The following is a 17,045-nucleotide window of genomic DNA, read 5'->3' on the forward strand; positions in this document are numbered from 1 at the left end:
AGCACACCTGAATGTCATTTAAAAAGAAACAAACTTAGGCTGGGTGCGGTGGCCCACACCTGTAATCCCAGCACTTTGGGAGGCCAAGGCGGGTGGATCATGAGGTCAAGAGATCAAGACCATCCTGGCCAACATGGAGAAACCCCATCTGTACTGAAAATACAAAAATTAGCTGGGTGTCGAGAGGCGGAGCTTGCAGTGAGCCGAGATCACGCCACTGCACTCCAGCCTGGGCGACAGAGCAAGACTCCGTCTCAAAAAAAAAAAAATTAGCTGGGCATGGTGGCGCACACTTGTAGTCCCAGCTACTCAGGAGGCTGAGGCAGGAGAATCACTTGAACCCAGGAGGCAGAGGTTGCAGTGAGCCAAGATCCCACCATTGCACTCCAGCCTGGTGACAGAGCGAGACTCTGCCTCAAAAAAAAAAAAAAAAAAAAAAAAACTTTAATGTTGTAAGACTCATCCAATCCAAATTGAATTTTTGTTTTCTTTGTATTTTACAGGTTTTGGGTCTAGTAATACTGGTTCTGTGTTTGGTCAAGCAGCCAGTACTGGTGGAATAGTCTTTGGCCAGGTAAATATGCATTTGTCTTCATTCATGTCAACATGTATCAAACCCATTCAGTTTTCTTCACTGTAATGTAATCAGTTCATGTTGTATATCTAAATCCAGCAAATATAGCCATGTGTGGTTCTTAAGCTGTACTCCCTTCAGCTGCCTTGGAGGTGCAGAAGTCTTAGCCTCTGATTAAAGAGGATCACTAGAATTTTGATCCTCCTTCCACAGTCTTCTGAGAAAGTATTTTGAAAGCACGTTGCCTGATTCCTTTTTTCTTTAGATACAGGATCTTGCTCTCTTGCCCAGGCTGTAGGACAGTGGCACAATCACAGCTCACTCTAGCCATAAACTCCTGGGCTCAAGCAATCCTTCTGCCTCAGCCTCGCCAGTAGCTAGGCTTGTAGGCATACACTATAACACTCAGCTAATTTTTTATTTTTGTAGAGATGCAGTCTCGCTATGTTGTCCAGGCTGGTCTCAAACTCCTGGCTTCAAACAGTCCTCCTACAAGGGGATTACAGGCGTGAGCTGCCACGCCTGACCACATTGCATGATTTCTATCAGTTCCCTGCCTGTTAGGCCAAGGGTTGACAAACTTCAATTCAGTCTGTGGGCTAAATACACCGTTTGGCTTTTTTGGGGTTTGTTGTTTAACTTCTTAATCTAAGAATGGTGTTTGTGTGTGTGTGTCTATATGTATACATATATGTGTGTACACACACACACACACATATATTTTTTTGTTTGTTTGTTTGTTTGTTTTTGTTTTTGGAGGCAGAGTCTAGCTCTGTTGCCCAGGCTGGAGGACAATGGCGCAATCTTGGCTCACTGCAACCTCCACCTCCCAGGCTCAAGTCATCCTCCCACCTCAGTTTCCCAGGTAGCTGGGACTATAGGCTTGTGCCACCACACCCAGCTATTTTTTTTTTCTTTTCGTATTTTTGGTTGAGACAGGATTTTGCCATGTTGCCCAGGCTGGTCTGGTCTCTTAACTCCTGAGCTCAGGGTGATCCACCCGCCTTGGCCTCTCAAAGTGCTGGGATTACAGGCGTGAGCCACTGTGCCTGGCCAGTTTTTATATTTTTAAGTGGTTGTTTAAAAAGAAAAAAGAGGAAGAAGATTTGGCAACATATATGTCCCCTCTGCTAAGCTATATGTAGCCTGGAGACTCCTTTTGGTGAACTGAGCTGTTTGATTTTATGTAGCTAGCAGTTTTCTATGTGCCAGGCATAATTTTAAGTCTTTTATTTATTTTTTATTTTTTATTTTTTTAAATTTATTTACTTATTATTTTTTTTAAGACAGAGTGTCGCTCTTTTGCCCAGGCCGGACTGCAGTGGTGCTGTCTCGGCTAACTGCAAGCTCCGCCTCCCAGGTTCACACCATTCTCCTGCCTCAGCCTCCCAAGTAGCTGGGACTACAGGTGCCCGCCACCGTGCCCAGCTAATTTTTTGTATTTTTAGTAGAGACGGGGTTTCACTGTGTTAGCCAAGATGGTCTCGATCTCCTGACCTCGTGATCCGCCCACCTCAGCCTCCCAAAGTGCTGGGATTACAGGCGTGAGCCACCATGCCCAGCCAATTTTAAGTCTTTTATACAAATTAACTTATGTAAGCATCACAGCACCTCCATAAGATAGGTGCGATTATTATCGCCATTTAAGAGATGAGGACACCGAAGGCCCAGAGAGGTTAAATTGACTGTTACATCAGACACCAGCTGCATTTAGATCATTTAGATCATAGTAACCTCCTAAGGAGCCCTTACGAAGAAAGATACCCTAATTTATCAGAAAGGATTGTGACTTTCTGAAGGTAGAATTTGTATTAGTCCAGCAGTTAATAAAGTGGTAGGCATAATATATGTTTCTTATACATCTTCACGAAGAAATTTTCTTTATCATCTCTGTTTTCCTTTGAAGATAGGCTCTGTCCTAGTCAGTGATCTTTCTTAAGAGAGAAGTGAAACTTCTGATTTCCAGTTTCTGGTAGTAGAGGACTAAGTCATTCAAGGGAACCAAGTTCCCTACTGAAAACTACTAAAAAATGCTAGATAAAACATAAAAACCCTGTTTTTAAAAGCACCAATAAACTAACAAGGTATTTTACCAAGCCAAAAGGAAAATGGGGACCTAGAGAAGTGGAGCCCAGAAGCCAGTTGTGCCCTGACAGCATTTACTAATCTGAGAAAATGTGAATTTTCTATTTAATCACCCCAAAGGTAAAGGGACAAAAATCACCAACTAAGATATGCACAAAGTGGGGAGTCTAAAAGAGACCCTTCAGCTGGGGCTCCATGTTGACAGGTCTCAGCCCCTGACTAGACTGATATGGTTCCAGGGTGATGCTGCCTCCAGGTATCTGGCAGAGGCAGCGCAGGCCCACCCTGAAGGAAAGGAACTTTACCTAGCCTTCGAATTACTCTTATAAGTAATTTCTGTCCCTCAATGAGACACACAAGGAAACCAGGAACTATGAGCAAGAGCCAGAATAAGCGTCAGAAATCACCTTTGCACAGACTACCTAAACTGTAAATCAGCTGGGGCTTACAGAGTTTAGAGGAAATCAAAGACAAACTTGAAAATACCAGTAAGGAATATAAAATCTTAAGAAGTGTCATAGCAAATTTGAAGAAAAACCAAATAGAATTTCTAGGAAAATGTAATGATTAAACTCAGGTGTAACCTCAGTGGCTGTATTTGGAGCAGATTGGACCCGCCGAAAGGAGCAGTGGCGCGCTAGAACAGAATGTGGTAGTCAGCGTTTCCAGCTTTGAGGGCTATCGATAGCCTCTGTCAGAAGCACTTAACGCTGCCATTGTAGTGCAGAAGCAGCCATAGACAATATGTAAACGAATGTGCATGATTGTGTTCAGTAAAGCTTTGTTTACAAAAACAGGCAGTGAGCTGGATTTGGCCCCTGAGCTGTAGTTTGCTGACCTAACTAGAAGGTAGGTTAAGGTGAATTATCTGGAATGCATCACAGAGAGCAAAATGAAAGATACAAAAGAGAAAAAATCCTGTAGGAGAAAATCCAACATACATTTAATCAGAGTCCCAGAAGGAGAAGAAAGACAAACTTCCAAAACTAATCGATAATAGTAATCCACAGATTCAGAAGCCCAACAAGTGCCAAACGAGAATTCATAAAAGGAAACTGATTCTAAGACCTGTCCTAGTGATACTGAAGAACACCAAAGATGAAATATTAAAAGCAACTAGAGAAAAAAGACAGATTATCTTCTAGGGAGCCATAGGCAAACTGACAGCAGACTTTTCAGCAATGACCATGAAAGCCTGAACTGGCCACCTAGCATTTCTAAATCCAGCAAAAAAAATATCTAAAGAATAAAGAGAAATCAAGACTTTTTTTCAGATAAGCAAATACTGAAATAATTTATGTCTAGCAGACCTGACTCCAGTCTGGGCGACAGAGCGAGACTCCATCTCAAAAAACAAAAGAAATTCTAAGAGATACTGTTTGGAAAGAAGGAAAATTTGACCTCACTAAAATTATGGCCCTCTTAATTTTAGGGTAAAACAAGCCATTAAATAGGAAAATTGTAGCCTATGTAACCAACAGTATAATTGTATTCAGAATATGTAAAGATTTCCTATAGTTCAAAAAGAAAGACAGCTATACCCAAATTAAATTAAAAGGCTGACAGTACCAAGTATTGGTGAGGAAGAAGAGCAACTGGGAACTCATATATTGCTAGTGAGAGTGTAAATTCATATTAACCACTTTGGAAAACCATTTGGCAGTATCAAAACTAATATACAAAATCCCTCTTGGCCCAGCAAATCTACCCTGAATATGTAACCAACAGAAATGAGTGCCTTTGTTCACCAAAAGATATTGATAAGAATGTTCACAGCAGAATATTCTTAATAGCTAAACACAGGAAACAGCCCAAATGCTTATGAGCTAAAGAATGCATAAATAAATTGTGGTATATTTATACAGCCAAATACTACACAGAAATAAAATGTACTGCTCCTATAACTGGCCTAGGTTTTTTTGTTGTTGTTGTTTTGTTTTTGAGACGGAGCCTTACTCTGTTGCCCAGGCTGGAGTGCGGCAGCATGGTCTTGGCTCACTGCAACCTCTGCCTGCCGGATTCAAGCAATTCTCTTGCCTCAGCCTCCCGAGTAGCTGGGATTATAGGTGCCCACCACCACGCCCAGCTAATTTTTGTATTTTTAGTAGAGACAGGGTTTCGCCATGTTGGCCAGGCTGGCCTTGAACTCCTGACCTCAGGTGATCTGCCCACCTCGACTTCCCAAAGTGCTGGGATTACAGGCGTGAGCCAGCATGCCCAGCCTAAATTTGTTCTTTAAAGAAATTCATGCACGTATGTATCAGGATACAAGTGTATTCATAGTAACATTGTTATAATAGCTTACAACTAGAAGCAGCCCAAATGTTTGTCAACATTCATATGGGTAGGTGAATTTACATTATTCCACGTAGAAATTTTTTTTCTTTTTTTTTTGAGACAGGGTTTTACTTCTGTCGTCAAGGCTGGAGTGCAATGATGCGATCTCCACTCACTGCAACCTTTGCCTCCCAGGCTCAAGTGATTCTCCTGCCTTAGCTACCCAAGTAGCTGAGACTACAGGTGCACACACTGTGCCGGGGTAATTTTTTGTATTTTTTTGTAGAGACGGGGTTTCACATGTTGCCCAGGCTGGTCTTGAACTCCTGGGCTTAAGCAATCTGCCTGCCTCGGCCTCCCAAAGTGCTGAGATTAGAGACATGAGCCACCATGCCCAGCCCTCTTTTCTTTTTTTTGAGACAGGATCTCGCTCTGTCACCCAGGGTAGAGTGCTGTGGCACAGTCACAGGTAACTGCAGCCTTGATCCCCTGGGCTCAAGCAGTCCTCCTATCAGTTCTCCGGAATAGCTAGGTCCACAGGTGCACCACCATGCCCAACTAATTTTTTCAATTTTTTTAGAGATGGGGTCTCACCATGTTGCCTAGGCTGGTCTGTAACTCCTGGCCCAAGTGATCCTCCCACCTGGACCTCCCAAAGTGCTGATGAGATTACAGGCATGAGACACCATACCTGGTCTCATAGTAGAATATTATCCGGCTGTGAAAAGGAGCAGATTTCAGCTCCATGTATAACTAACAAGCACAGTGTTGAGCCAAAGAAATAGAAAACATCACTGTGATAAGCTCCATATTTTTACTTCCCCTTCCACTCCGTATTCTTCCACCACAGAAATTATGTATGCAATTGGAAGGGCCAAAGATTGAAATCAAGGTTTTTTCTATGATGGCAGGGGCCTTATTGTTTTTATTTATTGCTGTATCTCCAATGCTTAGGACTGTGTCTGGCACGTGATAGGCATTGTGGAAATGAATGAACTTTCAGGTAGCAGAAGTATCCTCAGAAAACTCTAAAGATGCTAGGCAGATTCTGGCTAGGATGTAAAAGGATATAGAAAACCTTCACTGCCATAATAACACCGAGAAAAATCCAGATAATGTAGAAATCACACTTACTCTGGCAGTATTGGAATTATTTATTGCTATATAACAAATTGCCTCAAAACCTAGTAGCCTGCAACAGCTACTTATTTATTATAGTCTTAGATTCTGTAGGTCATAACTTCAGATGGACTTAGTAGGGATGGCTTGTCTTCACAGTATCTGTGGTCTCAGCTGGAAGAAGGGAAGACTGGAGGTGGGAGTCATCTGAAGGCTCACTCTGATGTCAGTGGTTGGCTTGGCTGTTGGCTCAGACCTTAGCTGGAGCTATTAGCTGAACACCTACATTTGGCCTATGTAGCCTGGGCTTCCTCACAACGTGGTGGCTAGGTTCCAAGGAGGAACATTCCAAGAAAGAGGAAGAGCCATGCTGAAGCTGTATAACCTTTTATGACCTATCCTCGGAAGTCACACAACATCACTTAGGCTGCGTCCTCTTCATCAGAGTACTCACAAAGTCCCATCCAGGTTCAAGAGGAGATATAGAGGCCACGTCTTGCTCTAGAAGAGCATATGTGCCTAGTAGTATTGCTGTGATCATCTTTGGAAAATATCTGTCATAATGGGACCATTGAAGGGTGGCAGAAAGCCTTGTTGAACTGGTTTCCAGAGAGTGGAGCCCATCATAGGTGTGAGCACTGTGGCACAGCAGCTGCTAGGGGCAGATGCCAGGTCTAGGTTTGAGCAGGTAGTAGAGAGGCCTTGCCAAAGACTGAGAAAATGTACTGGCTGGAGAAGGAGCTGTTGGCAGTGATGGGGGCAAGCAAAATCAATGACCAGTAATTACATGAAAAGGTGATCAAGTAGCATTAAACTAATGAGGGAAATGAAAATCAAAACCACAATTAGATAAGATACCACTTCACACCCCCTAGGATGGCTATCATTTAAAAAGTAAAAAATAAAAATAACCAGTGTTAGCAATGATACAAAGAAATTAGAACCCTCATACATTGCTGGTGGGAATGCAAAATTGTGCAGCTACTATAGTTTGGTGGTTTCTCAAAAAGCTAAATATAGTACTTCTACCATATGACCCAGCAATTCTGCTCTGGGGTAGAATACCCAAAGGAATTGGAAAAAAAGGGATTCGAACAAATACTTGTACATAATGTTCATTACAGCATTATTCACAGTAGCCAAAAGGTGGAAACAACCCAAGTGTCAAACAGCAGATGAATGGATAAACAAAATGTGGTATATACATTCCGTGGGATATTTTTCAGCTGTAAAAAGGAGTGAAGTTCTTGGCCGGGTGCAGTGGCTCACGCCTGTAATCCCAGCACTTTGGGAGGCTGAGGCGGGTGGATCACGAGGTCAGGAGATCAAGACCATCCTGGCTAACACAGTGAAACGCTGTCTCTATTAAAAATACAAAAAATTAGCCGGGCATGGTGGTGGGTGCCTGTAGTCCCAGCTATTCGGGAGGCTGAGGCAGGAGAATGGCGTGAACCCAGGAGGCAGAGCTTGCAGTGAGCCAAGATCGCACCACTGCACTCCAAGCTGGGCAACAGAGCGAGACTCCGTCTCAGAACAAAACAAAACAACAAAAGGAATGAAGTTCTCGGCTGGGCACAGTGGCTCACGCCTTTAATCCCAGCACTTTGGGAGGCTGAGGCAGGCAGATCATGAGTCAAGAGATGGAGATCATCCTGGCTGACATGGTGACACCCCGTCTCTACTAAAAACAAAAATTAGCTGGGCATGGTGAAGCGCGCCGGTAGTCCCAGCTACTTGGGAGGCTGAGGCAGGAGAATCGCTTGAACCCAGGAGGCGGAGGTTGCAGTGAGCTGAGATCACGCCGCTGCACTCCAGCCTGGGCGACAGAGTGAGACTCCATCTCAAAAAAATAAATAATAAAAAGGAATGAAGTTCTCATTCATGCTACATATAGATAAACTTTGAAAACCATATGCTAAGGCTGGGCACAGTGGCACACACACCTGTGATCCCAGCACTTTGGGAGGCCGGGATGGGCAGATTGCTTGAGCTCAGGAGTTTGAGACTAGCCTGGGCAACATGGCAAAACTCCATCTCTACAAAAAAAGACCCACAAGTTAGCTGGGCGTGGCAGTGCATGCCTGTAGTCCCAACTACTAAGGAGGCTGAGGTGGGAGGACCACTTGAGCCCGGGAGGTCAAGGCTGCTGCAGTGTGCTGTGTTCCTATCACTGCACTCCGGCCTGGGTGACAAAGTGAGAACCCTGTCTCAGTCAGTCAAATTTGTTTATTTATTTAGAGACGGAGTCTTGCTCTGTCGCCCAGGCTGGAGTGCAGTGGCACAGTCTCAGCTCACTGCAACCTCCGCCTCCCAGGTTCAATCAATTCTCCCACCTCAGCCTCTCAAGTAGTAGCTGGGACTACAGGTGTTCAGTGTCACACCTGGCTGATTTTTGTATTTTTAGTAGAGTTGGAGTTTCACCATGTTGGCCAGGCTGGTCTTGAACTCCTGACCTTAGGTGATCCGCCTGCCTCGGCCTCCTAAAGTGCTGAGATTACAGGCGTGAGCCACCACACCTGGCCTCAGTCAGATTTAAAAACTAAAAACTCAGATTGGTATCTGAAAGACTTGTAAGTGCAACAATAATTTATTCAGCATACATATCCTCCAGCTCTCCCCCGCTAATCCTCCCCAACTTTGCAAAGAAAAAGGAATTAAAGGCAGCACTAAAAAGTAGAAAGAAATCACAGGGTCGTACATTCTCCTGTTTTCTGGAACTCTTGTTTGAAAGGTGATACTTCCTCCTGGCTCCCACCTCAGATACTTATAGACCAATAACCTAAAACCTAAGCGGAGACAGTGTTGGGCTAACCAGAGGTGAGCTCAGTCTTCCTAAATCTGTGACTCTGTTCCAGATCAACCCTTAGTGAAATCTGAATAATTATTTCCTTACTTTAATCAGACGAAAGGGAGCTCTCACTCTCTAGGAAAAGCATTAGTGTTCTTCAGTCACCACTGTTCTTCCATAATACAAACATACAGAGCAACCAAAAAAGAGAGTGACACCCACAATTAAATTTTTAAAATCAGCAAAAATCAACCTGTAGATGATTCAGATATTGGAACTGGAGACAGACTTTAACTGTCATGTTCATAGGGCTTATGGGAAAATAATTGAAACAGTGGTTGAATAAGGAATCTCAGCAGAGAAATAGAAGCTTAAAAAAACAAATAGAAAGGCCGGGCGCAGTGGCTCACTCCTGTAATGCCAGCACTTTGGGAGGCCAAGGCGGGCGGATCATGAGGTCAGGAGTTCAAGACCAGCCTGGCCAACATAGTGAAACCCCATCTGTACTAAAAGTATTAAAATTAGCTGGCAAGGTGGCATGCCCCTGTAGTCCCAGCTACTCGGGAGGTTGAGGCAGGAGAACCACTTAAACCCAGGAGGCAGAGGTTGTGGTGAGCCGAGATCACACCACTGCACTCCAGCCTGGGAAACAGAGCGAGACTCCATCTCAAAAAAAAAAAAAGAAAAAAAGAAATGGAAGTCTTTATCTGTATTTGAAGTTTAAATCTAGTACGTGAAATAAAAAACAAAATAGGCTTAACAGCAGAGTGAATACTACAAAAGAACAGTGAACTCGAAGACATATCAATAGAAATTATCTAAAATGAAGGTCAGAGAGATGGAAGAAAAATGGATAGAGCATTTCTGCGATCTGTGCAACAATATCAGGCAGTCCGACATATGTGTAATCAGAGTCCTAGAAGGGTAGGAGACAGAATGGGTAGGATAAATTCACAAAAGAAGTGCAAAACTTATACAATGAATACTATAAAACATTGTTGAAATTAATGACAACCTAAATAAATGAAAATACATCCCATATTCATGGATCAGAAGACTCAACATTTTGTTAAGATGGAATACTTAGCTAGTAAATTGTAGAACCAGGACTGAAACCAAGGTCTGTTCAAATTAATTTAATCATTCATATAGGAATTCATGGTGAGTAGGACAGGCAAAGGTGGCTGTGTTCATGGAGCCTCCATTAGATGGAGGGAGTCATTCTTTAATAAAACAGTATAATTTCAGGTAGTGTTAAGTACTATGAAATAAAGCATGATGTGATAATAATTGGGGAAGATGGTTTAGGTTAGATGGTCAGGAAATGCCTCTCTGAAAAAGTCTCATAAATGTCTCTTTTTCTTTTTACATTTTGTTTTCTTGAATTAGGACCAAATAAAGGCCACACATTAAGATTGCTTGCTATGTCTCTTAAGTCTCTTTATGTATAGGTTCCTCTTTCATGTCTCCCTTTTGAATTTTTCCTGGTAATTCAGTTGTTGAACAAAGCTGGTCATTTGTCCTGTGGCATTTCCCATGATCTGGTTGCTGACTGCACAGCTTCCAAGTGAATGCCATCTGTTGCGGGAAGTCAGGGACCCCAAATGGAGGGACCTGCTGAAGCTGTGACAGAAGGACATAAATTGTGAAGATTTCATGGACATTTATTAGTTCCCCAAATTAATACTTTTATAATTTCTTATGCCTGTCTTTACTACAGTCTCTGAACATAAATCGTGAAAATGTCATGGACATTTATCACTTCCCCGATCAGTACTCTTGTGATTTCCTATGCCTGTCTTTACCTTAATCTCTTAATCCCGTCATCTTCATAAGCTGAGGATGTGTGTTGCCTCAGGACCCTGTGATGATTGCATTATCTACACAAATTGTTCATGGAGCATGTGTGTTTGAACAATATGAAATCTGGGCATCCAAAAGGAACAGGATGGCTGTGATTTTCATGGAACAAGGGAGATAACCATTGGGCCTGACTGCCTGAGGGGCTGGACAGAACAGAGTCATATTTCTCTTCTTACAAAAACGAATAGGAGAAATAACACTGAATTCTTTTTCTCAGCAAGGAACAGCCCTGAGAAAGAGAATGCATTCCTAGGGGGAGGTCTCTAAAATGGCCGCTCTAGGAGTGTCTGTCTTATACGGTTGTAGATGAGGGATGAAATAAGCCCCAGTCTCCTGTGGTGCCCCCAGGCTTCTTAGGATTAGGAAATTCCTGCCTAGTAAATTTTAGTCAGACCGGTTGTCTGCTCTCAAACCCTGTCTCCTGATAAGATGTTATCAATGATAATGCGTGCCCAGTGGGACATGAAACTTCATCAGCAATTCTAATTTCACCCTGGTCCTGTGATCTCGCTCTGCCCCCATTTGCCTTGTGATATTTTATTGCCCTTGAAGCGTGTGATCTCTGTGACCCACACCCTATTCATACACCCCTCCCCTTTCAAAATCCATAATAACTTACTGGTTTTGCAGCTCGGGGGGCATCGTGGAACCTGCCAACATGTGATGTCTCCCCCGGACACCCAGCTTTAAAATTTCTCTCTTTTGTATTCTTTCCCTTTATTTCTCAGACTGGCCGACACTTAGGGAAAATAGAAAAGAACGTACGTTGAAATATTGGGGGCTGGTTCCCCAATAGCCATCCTCGGCCCTCTGTTACTTCCTCTGCAGTAGTGGTTGGGTCTAGAGGCTTGAGGAGAGTCAAGTTAATTGTTTTTGGCAATATTGTAAGTCTGGATCTTAAACACTTACTCCTTACACTATATTAAGGCATTATTGTTAAAATTTTCAGATATAATGGTCATGTAGTGATGGTTTGTTTTATAGATTTATATAGGAAAATTAGTGGATGAAATGATATGTCTGAGATTTGCTCCACTGTAATAAAGGATGAGAAGTACTTGGGGGTAAAGACAAAATCTGACAGGCCATGAGTTGAGCATTGTTGAATCTGGCTGATAGGTGTCTGGAGGGTTCATTATACTCTTCTGTCTGCTTTTTGTACAGTTTTTAGATTTTCCATGATTTTATGTTTTAAAGCCTGTTGTTATTTATCTCAATTAAAATGAATGGAATTCTCTCTCACCCATTTATGAGGATGCAGTAACTATCAATTCATGTTGACTTCAGTTAAGTATGTCAGTGATCAACTTCATTTTCATGGGAAGCCATTATTTATCAAATCACTTTTTTTTTTTTTTTGATGGCGTTTCGCTCTTGTTGCCCAGACTGAAGTTCAATGGCACAATACTGGCTCACTGCAACCTCTGCCTCCCAGGTTCAAGCGATTCTCCTGCCTCAGCCTCCCAGGTAGCTGGGATTATAGGAATGCACCACTATGCCCAGCTAATTTTGTATTTTTAGTAGAGACAGGGTTTCTCCTTGTTGATCAGGCTGGTCTTGAGCTCCCGACCTCAGGTGATCCGCCTGCCTCGGCCTCCCAAAGTGCTGGGATTATAGGCGTAAGCCACTGCACCCAGCCTATCAAATCACATTTTAAAAATTAAGCTGACCCATTTGAGGTTTCTGAGCTTTGTCAGGCAAAATGCTTATATACTGGCAATTTTCTGTGTTTCAGCCTGATGCATGGACGTCAGCTAAGCAGTCAAATACCTTTCACATGCATGCATTCATTGTTAGGTTTTCTACCTTTCCATGGCAGTTTACTAGTTATCAGGGCCAATGCTGTTAGGACTGAATTGGATTCCTAGTTTTTAAAAGCTGTGACTCACCATTAAATGGTTGTAGTGAATTGGTACTGTTTTTGTTGTTGTTGTTGTTGTTAAGAAATTTAAAGGAAAAAAAAAAAGAGACTAGGAAGTACATTAAGTATGTTGCCCTAAGAAATTAGCTTGTTGTATTTGAGGCACAGAAGATATGTGTGACTGTCCTGAGTGAGGAGGACGGTGATAAAAGATGATGTCAGAGCAGTGGAAAAGGGACAGATCATGTAGGGCCTTCTAGAATTGGTAGACAGAAGCGAAATGATGTGACTGCTATTGCAAGTAGTGCTCCAGCTGCTGTGTGGACATAGACTGTAGTGGGAGCAAAAGACCAGGTAAGTTGTTGCATAGTCTGGGCAAAAGGTTGGGGTTAGGTGGCTCAGACCAGAGTAGAAAGGAGGGGATACCCTAGGGGGTGGGGGGCATTTCAGAAGTGACCCACTGGAGGTTTGACAAGATTAAATGATTACTTAGAAAATACTTAGGAATATGCCTAGCACATACAGAATGCTTGATTTTTGGTTCATTGTGGTTAAAACACTGAACAGCAACCATTTTTTGAGCATATAAGTCTGTTTCAGGCTCTGTTCTAAAGCGTGTTACATTTCTTGGCTCATGTAATTCACTCACCACTGTGTTGAGGTGGGTAGTTTATTACCCCCATTTTACAGGAGGGAATCAGTAACACCACTCTGCTCTTGCAAGTTTCTGTGCACAGTGGCCCCTTTCTAAAGTCCATCTTATTCGGCATTCTCAGCCATGGAGAGATGACACTTAACTAAGGTGAATGGCCCCTCAAATGTAGCCCAGTTGTTCTTTAAGAACCAGCTTCCAGAGAAGTTAAGTGTCTGGGACCTGACACAGCCTCGAGTCAGCATTTGCCCCTGTGCTAGCAGCATCCTCTGAGCATGAGATTTGAAAACTTGGACAGAATTCAGCTTTGGTCATCATTTCAACAATGAAGCTAATTGAAGCTTACTTCTGCAGCACTGGGAAAGTCATTATGAAACAAAAGTGCACAAATTGAGAGAAAGACAGTGAAAATCACTTATCATCCATTGCTAATGAGTTCAGCCAAACGCTGGAGGAATCAGAATAAGTGGTGTTCGTAATCGCTTGTAAATGTTTTCGAACTTTTTATTTGGTGGATCTCTTGTGGGGTTGGTTTTCCTGACCCTGGCATTGTGTCAGACAGACACTGCGGGCAGTGTAGCAGATAAACATTAAAAGTTCCCACCTACCATAAATCATGTTTTCAGAGAACTGTGAACATGGAATAGCTTGAGAACTTCTCATAGGTAGGAAGTCCCTGTCCAGAGTCTAGCTTCTTTTGTGGTTGTTAGAGCATTTGTACCAGAACTAATCTTGCTTTTTCCATTTGTACCAGCTGTGAGCACCTCCTGCCCACGGATGCAGCCTGCCATTTCACGATGACCTCATCCTATCTTGCTTCCTGACCCTTTTGTTTTTTAGCAGTCATCGTCTTCCAGTGGTAGCGTGTTTGGGTCTGGAAACACTGGAAGAGGGGGAGGTTTCTTCAGTGGCCTTGGAGGAAAACCCAGTCAGGATGCAGCCAACAAAAACCCATTCAGCTCGGCCAGTGGGGGCTTTGGATCCACAGCTACCTCAAGTAAGTTGAGAAGACTTTTCCCAGTCCCTCGGTCCCCTAATGCCATTATCATTCTTAGAGTGTTATCAAAGCTTCAGTGACAAATATAAAAAGAAAAAAATCTAGAAGGCTCATTTAAAATATCTTCCCCAAGGCAGTGTGATCTGTTTTGCTTTTTTATTTTTGGTTTTTTAATCAGATGTCCTATATAATCATGAAAAGACATCAGAGCTGCAGGGAGAGGATCTGTGTATTGAGCTGCTCCCCTCTTCTCTCCCAAGGCCCAAATCGCTCTGTTTCTTAGTATTGGAGTGACTTGAAGTGAATGCAAGCAGACAAGCATAAATGAGCAGCAGCAGAGCAAGCCGAGGATGCTGGGAGGAGAGCATGCAGACTTTCATTTGGATAGTACTCTCCGACTTTTCCTTAAAATTCAGCTCCTGTAGGGAGATGTAACCCAAAAGTTGAAGCCTTTAATATTTCTCACCTCTTACATTTTTGTTTTATTTTCATCTGAAGCTGTATCTGCCAGTACTTTCTTTAGCTTTTTTTTTTTTTTTTGAGACAGAGTTTCACTCTTGTTGCCCAGGCTGGAGTGCAGTGGTGTGATCTCAGCTCACTACAACCTCCGCCTCCGAGGTTCAAACAATTCTCCTGCCTTAGCCTCCCAGGTAGCTGGGATTACAGGCACGTGCTACCATGCCCAGGTGATTTTTATATTTTTAGTAGAAACACGGTTTCACCATGTTGACCAGGCTGGTCTCAAACTCCTCCGCCCGCCTCAGCCTCCCAAAGTGCTGGGATTACAGGTATGAGCCACCATGCCCAGCCTGCTTTAGCTAATTTTAAACATTCTTTTTTTGTTGTTTTGTTTTTGTTTTTGAGACAGAGTCTTGCTCTGTCACCAAGGCTGGAGTGCAGTGGCGTGATCTTGGCTCACTGCAAACTCCACTTCCCGGGTTCACGCCATTCTCCTGCCTCAGCGTCCTGAATAGCTGGGATTACAGGTGCCTGCCACCACGCCCAGCTAATTTTTTGTATTTTTTTTAGTAGAGACGGGGTTTCACCGTGTTAGCCAGGAGGTCTCCATCTCCTGACCTTGTGATCCGCCTGCCTTAGCCTCCCAAAGTGCTGGGATTACAGGCGTGAACCACCACGCCCAGCCTTTTTGTTTTGTTTTGCTTTGTTTGGAGACAGAGTGTTGCTCTGTCACCCAGGCTGGAGTGCAGTGGCGCAATCTCGGCTCACTGCAACCTCCCAGGTTCAAGCAATTCTCCCAGTTCAGCTTCCCGAGTAGCTGGGATTACAGGCACCTGCCACCAAGCCCGGCTAGTTTTTGTATTTTTAGTAGAGACGGGGTTTTACCATGTTGGCCAGGCTGGTCTTGAACCCCTGACCTCAGGTGATCTGCCCACCTCAGCCTCCCAAAGTGCTGGGATTACAGGCGTGAGCCACCGTGCTCGGCCTTAAAAATTCTTTGTTGAGCTGTGTATTCATGGTTGGGAATGAAAGAAATCTGTTTGTGTAGATCTTTATCCTGCTGCTCAGACGGAGGCTGAGATTAGAAGTTGGGAGCCTGTCCTGTTTGTCTCAGCTTCTCTCATTTAATGTGCCCTACATGAAGTTTCTGTCATCTGTTGTGCTGTGTGAGATCTCCATGAATCATGAGCTAGTGTTCTGCAATCATGACAGATGTTTCCTTAATATTAAGGCCTATGCAGTTAGCAAAACTTTCTATCCTGATTTGCCCTTCTAAACTCCTAAATCAAAAACTAGTCATTTTTTTAGTTCGGCCTGGGCAACACAGCAAGACCCCATCTCAAAAACCAAACAAACAAAAACCTAGTTATTTTGATGTCACTGTCCACTCCACTAATACATAAGGAAAGATTATTGTCAAGAGACACATACCTTTTAACTTGTGAAATTATGTAATCAGAAGTTTTTGTTCTTTAGGTTTCAGTCTGCCAGGAGGGATTTAGAATCCTGGATCTTAGAAATCAAGTCTAGTAGTTTTCAAAAACTGTTTTTGCCAATGAACTCTTAAGTAGCATCCTGATAAGGAAAACAAAAGTAGGTTCATGCTGAAGCAGGGGTCAGGAACTCCAAAACACACAGCTGGCTGGCACCACAGGACTGTGAGGCTCCATAGCACATACTTTGAAAACATCGTCCTTTTATGGCTCTTCATTTTCCATTGAGGAAACAAGCCCAGAATTCTGAGGTCACAGAGCCAGAAAGACACAGATATAGAACTCAGCTAGACTATATGTCACATGCCAGACACAGAATCTGGCACAGAATAGACACTTAATAACATGCTCCACTGCAGTTAGAAATTTGGGTTTATCCCAGAGCTAAGGTATCATCTGTGAGGTTGTGTTACTGGCCAATTTTTTTAAAAGTTAAATGTGTCATATCCCTACAAACATTTGTTTACTCATCTCTAATGCCATGGCTCTTGACTGTCAAGGAGTTGCCTTCTGTCAGTGGCTGGCTGCAGCTGGTTTGCACAGACATACGAGAGCCAGCCATGCACATCTTCCCAATTGCTCATTTGGTGACATCGTGTGGGGTAGCCTGAAATGAGCCATTGTGGAGTATTTATATCATGGAAATCAGAAAAGCCTACAAACCAGGACTCCCCAGCCTGTCAAACATTACTAGCTAATTCTTTTAATTCTGGTTTAAAGTAAACACATAACTATTCTTGATACCAGATAACCTGTTAGTCTTCATCTTCTAAATGTTGGCTGTTAACTATAAACCAACAATTTACATGTGTGCCTAAGGGAAGTTTAAGTGATTTTGAAGGAGTAGAGGAAACACTTAACATTGTATTATTTTAAA

At 43.0% G+C, this 17,045-nt stretch overlaps 1 protein-coding gene across 11 annotated transcripts in view; it reads left to right on the forward strand.

Annotated features, from left to right (window-relative positions):
• NUP214 (nucleoporin 214) overlaps window positions 1-17,045 on the forward strand; it is a 108,160-nt gene that overhangs the window by 74,678 nt on the left and 16,437 nt on the right. For 9 of the 11 annotated variants that reach the window (XM_024252122.3, XM_054520716.2, XM_024252123.3 and 6 more), the window contains 2 exons: window positions 504-574; window positions 14,060-14,216. In XM_024252122.3, the coding sequence (XP_024107890.2) occupies window positions 504-574; window positions 14,060-14,216 (228 nt within the window). The remainder of the gene's footprint in view (window positions 1-503; window positions 575-14,059; window positions 14,217-17,045) is intronic. The other 2 variants (XM_054520721.2, XM_054520718.2) reach the window with 1 other exon arrangement.

This window comes from Pongo abelii, chromosome 13 (genome assembly GCF_028885655.2).
Source record: "Pongo abelii isolate AG06213 chromosome 13, NHGRI_mPonAbe1-v2.0_pri, whole genome shotgun sequence".
NCBI lineage: Eukaryota > Metazoa > Chordata > Mammalia > Primates > Hominidae > Pongo > Pongo abelii.